The sequence below is a fragment of the Alligator sinensis genome, unplaced genomic scaffold, assembly GCF_000455745.1.
Source record: "Alligator sinensis unplaced genomic scaffold, ASM45574v1 scaffold88_1, whole genome shotgun sequence".
Lineage (NCBI taxonomy): Eukaryota > Metazoa > Chordata > Crocodylia > Alligatoridae > Alligator > Alligator sinensis.
Window position 1 is genome coordinate 558,252 of NW_005842347.1, and position 3,718 is coordinate 561,969.

At 36.9% G+C, this 3,718-nt stretch overlaps 1 protein-coding gene across 1 annotated transcript in view; it reads right to left on the bottom strand.

Moving 5' to 3' along the window:
• Positions 1-66: 66 nt before the first annotated feature.
• The window catches only part of ASXL3 (ASXL transcriptional regulator 3), a 157,037-nt gene continuing 153,385 nt past the window's right edge, over positions 67-3,718 (bottom strand). The window contains 1 exon segment of the mRNA XM_014522402.2: positions 67-3,718. This exon segment is cut by the window's right edge and continues 23 nt beyond it. Within this exon segment, the coding sequence (XP_014377888.2) occupies positions 3,076-3,718 (643 nt within the window). The 3' untranslated portion in view covers positions 67-3,075.

Sequence of the window (3,718 nt, forward strand, 5' to 3'; positions counted from 1 at the left end):
CCCCCCCAGCAGTGCGTTCATAAGCAAATCTTTCTCACCACTTTTCAGTGCATAAATTATAAATGCTCAGTGGAACAAACTGCATGATTAGGAGAAACTAGAGGCACACAGACTGAAATCTAATGAAAATAAGAAAAAAAAAAAGAGCAATACAAAATTAATTTCTAAATGTAGCTGTGCTCTCATTTGGATTAAGACAATGGGTAAAAATTTGCATAAGCACGCGTGTAATATATTTTCACAAGGTACTCTTGGCTGTCGTAGCCAAAGTCCAAAAAAAAAAAATCAATGGGATTTAGGTTCCTAAATCAGTTAGGGGCTCTGATAATTTTACCTCAGAATTATCTATCATTAACAAATACTCTATAGTATGTCTAAACTGTGGGTCAAATTTATCCCTGGAACAACCCCAGCGACATCAAGAGAAGCCAATGGAATTGCACCTTGGAGGAGTTTGCTTAATTGTGTTATAAAACTCTTTAGGTTCAATGCCGTTTTTAAGATGACTTCATCTTATCTCAAACATGCAAGTTGCAATCACAGTACAAACACGGCAATATGAATTTTCTATCAGATTACTTACATTCTTATCCTTCATTCAAAATTAAATAATTCTGAAGCTATTATTACTTTCAATCACAATTTGTTTCATTCCGTTTTTACAGTCACTGACAGAATATATTTCAAGCTGCAAGTACACATACTGCCATATGTGCTGTGGACAGGGAAGTCTGAGCCAGAAATAAAGATACCCAGCTCTGAAAGGGTTCATATAAACACAGGTTATCATAATTCTAAAACTGGTCATTCTGCCTATTTAAATAAGAGAATAAACTACTTTATCTAGCCCATGTACAGATACAATATAAGTTCAATACAAACATCTCCTCAAAAATGCAGTTTGATATGCCTGAATATAATATCCTCAGGTTTACCCATTTGGTCAACAATTGATTAGCATACTGCTGGAAATTCATTTCCAAGTGTTTATCATTTAATTATTTTATTTATTGTAAAGAAAGGTTCAAAAGTGCTGATATGCTGCATGATTTTCATCTTTCCTAAAGGAACACTTTTTAAAAAGAAGAAAATAAAACATTGTATCATAGCAACAGTTCTGTTAATTATCAATGGCTTTTGTAACACGTGGTGTCAAAAATAATGTTTAGACATACTACTAAAAGTAAAACAGAAATCAGGTTGCACCATAGAGCTCTTGATGGCAGGAGGGTAATTCCTATACGTTCCAGTTCATTTGTAAGACAACCCAAGGGAATGGTATTTTTCATGGTCCCACATGAAAATAAAATGTGGCTCTCCCATTCAGTAGAACCTCACTAATATACAGTTCTCCCAGGGAAACTAATTATAAGTGACAAGCTTATTAATGAGTAAGCAAAGGTAATACAAACAATATAAAGTACAGCAATGCACTGTTTAATTTGCTAAGTGTAGTCTTAATTATCATACTTCAAATTAATGGCAAATGTTGTATTATAGGTTTTGTATAAACAATGAAATCTAAGTAATATAACATCGTACCCATCTCACTGCTATGTTTCAGTGAGAACTGGGGACGAAACCATTTTTTGTGTACAGACGGTAACATGGATTAGTGAGGTCACACTGTAAGGGTTTTTTCCCCCCATGCTCTCATTGTTTGGGTGGTCCCAGCCACGTCAGCACATGGGTTACTTGCACTCCCCATTTTGTGTTTGTGACTCTGGAGTGGAAAAAAGACAGGCATATTCATCTTCCCAACAGCTGCATATGTTTTATCCCTCTTTAATTTCCATTTAGGTGAAAAGGGCCCCAAAATTACTGCTGCTTTTCTCTGATGTTATGGTGGCTAATGCATCTGGAATGCAGCTATAGTTCTCAACATAAATACAGTACTGGATAAATACTGAAGATTATTTAAAAGATGCAGTATCCCTTTAAAATGCCCCTTTTACTCTCTGCTTTCTGAAAGAGAAAATAAGTGGCCTGAATTCTTTGAGAACAAAATGGTAGTGTTATAAGCCATTAAAAAATGTTTTAAAGTCAAAACATACTTAAATAGAAAATAAATCACATAAGAGACAAAGTAACTTTGATTTCCTACTATTCATCTCAACACACAGTTAGAATCTCTCCTTAAGCATTCATTATATCAAAGAATCAATTTTAGGCCTTGGAAATGCTATTAAAATCCAGACCTTACTTATTACATAGATATGTACCATATAAAAGTTTGGGACAGACAGACAAAGAAGGTTTGGATAGGGTCAGGAAAAGAGAGGAAAGTGCTTAGCTGTATAGAAGTATTTACTTTCTCCAAATTCTCTTAAAGCCAAGCAGATTCTAGAGCTGGTCCAGGTAACTCACCACGTTTAACAAAACTAAATCTTTCAGGGAGTCAACAGCAAGAGCTGACCATTAAAATCTCACCTTCATAATGTCTTGTGTAGGAGCAAGCAAACTCCTCTAATTTAAATTTAAGTTTCATTCTCATTTGCTAGGCAGACTGTCTGTAAATTAGTCATGGAGAGGAAAGGTAAGTTCAAGAAAGCAATCATCCTTAGAAAAACTGCAAGCCAATTTTAATACCCATGATGGTTGATATGTAGCAGAACTTCAAGCTACCCCAAACCAAGCAGTCTTTTCTCAATTAATTACTCTTCTTCTTACTTCTGCACTTGCAGTTCACCAGCAGCTGCAATTCATGACACAAACCTGTTGTTTTTTAACCTGGTGGTTATGTTACTTAAATGACAGTGGGGAAAGCATGCTGCACTTTGTGCAAATAAATAGAAGCTAGGAATGACATTTTAATAACTTTTCTTTAACACAGCAAGAACGCTCAGAGAAGCTTAGTGACGAGTTTGTCATTTTTTAAAAGCAGTTCTAAGGGTTTCTTCTTCTTTCCAGGGAATGTCATCCAAGCAGAAAGAACTAAATCCTGAAACAAAGTATCACCAGGGAAAATAAAACAAACCCTCCCAAACCTGTTATGGCCTAAAATGTTACAATTTTTCCACTTCTTTGCTCCACGCTCCCATGTTGACAAGGGATACTGCATCTTTGATTCAGTTTCTACCGTACAACCAAACAAGCTACACACAGTTTGGAAGGGCCTATGCAGTCATCATGGCAGAAGGCTCCGCAGCCTTTGCACACAATCATGGCTTTCAGCCTGCAAGAGCATTTCAGTTCCAGTTCATCTGTGTTGCTACTGTCAGCAAATTTCTGAACTGGAATCTGAGTGTTCGGATTCGGCAGGCCTGTGGCAGGATTTGAACCACTTCCTAAAATTCCAATAGATTTTTCAATTGCAGATGCTGCCCTTTTGAAGCTTGTGCTACCAAAGTGTATGGTTGGATAGTTTCCACAGAGCTGCTGCTGCTGCTGTGGGTGCTGCGTCTGTATTTTCTGAGCAGCTAATTGGGTAAAAGGCTTCTGTGGCTCAGATAGTAAATAGGAAGAGAAATCTGCATTTTTTAATGCAAATGCTTTTAACTGTTCTTTTACTTCGTTCTGATCATAGGAAGCTTGTTTCATGCCCAGTTCACAGCTGCTGCTTAGACCTTCCTCAAAAGAAATAGGTTCAGATTTTATATTGCTACAGATGCTTGCTGGCTGAGGCCAACTAAGTCTTTTAGTGGTTTCCATAGTAACTGTAGGTTGTTTTTGATCAGATGGGACTTCTGTGTTAGGAAGAGGAGGAGGAGGGGGTGGT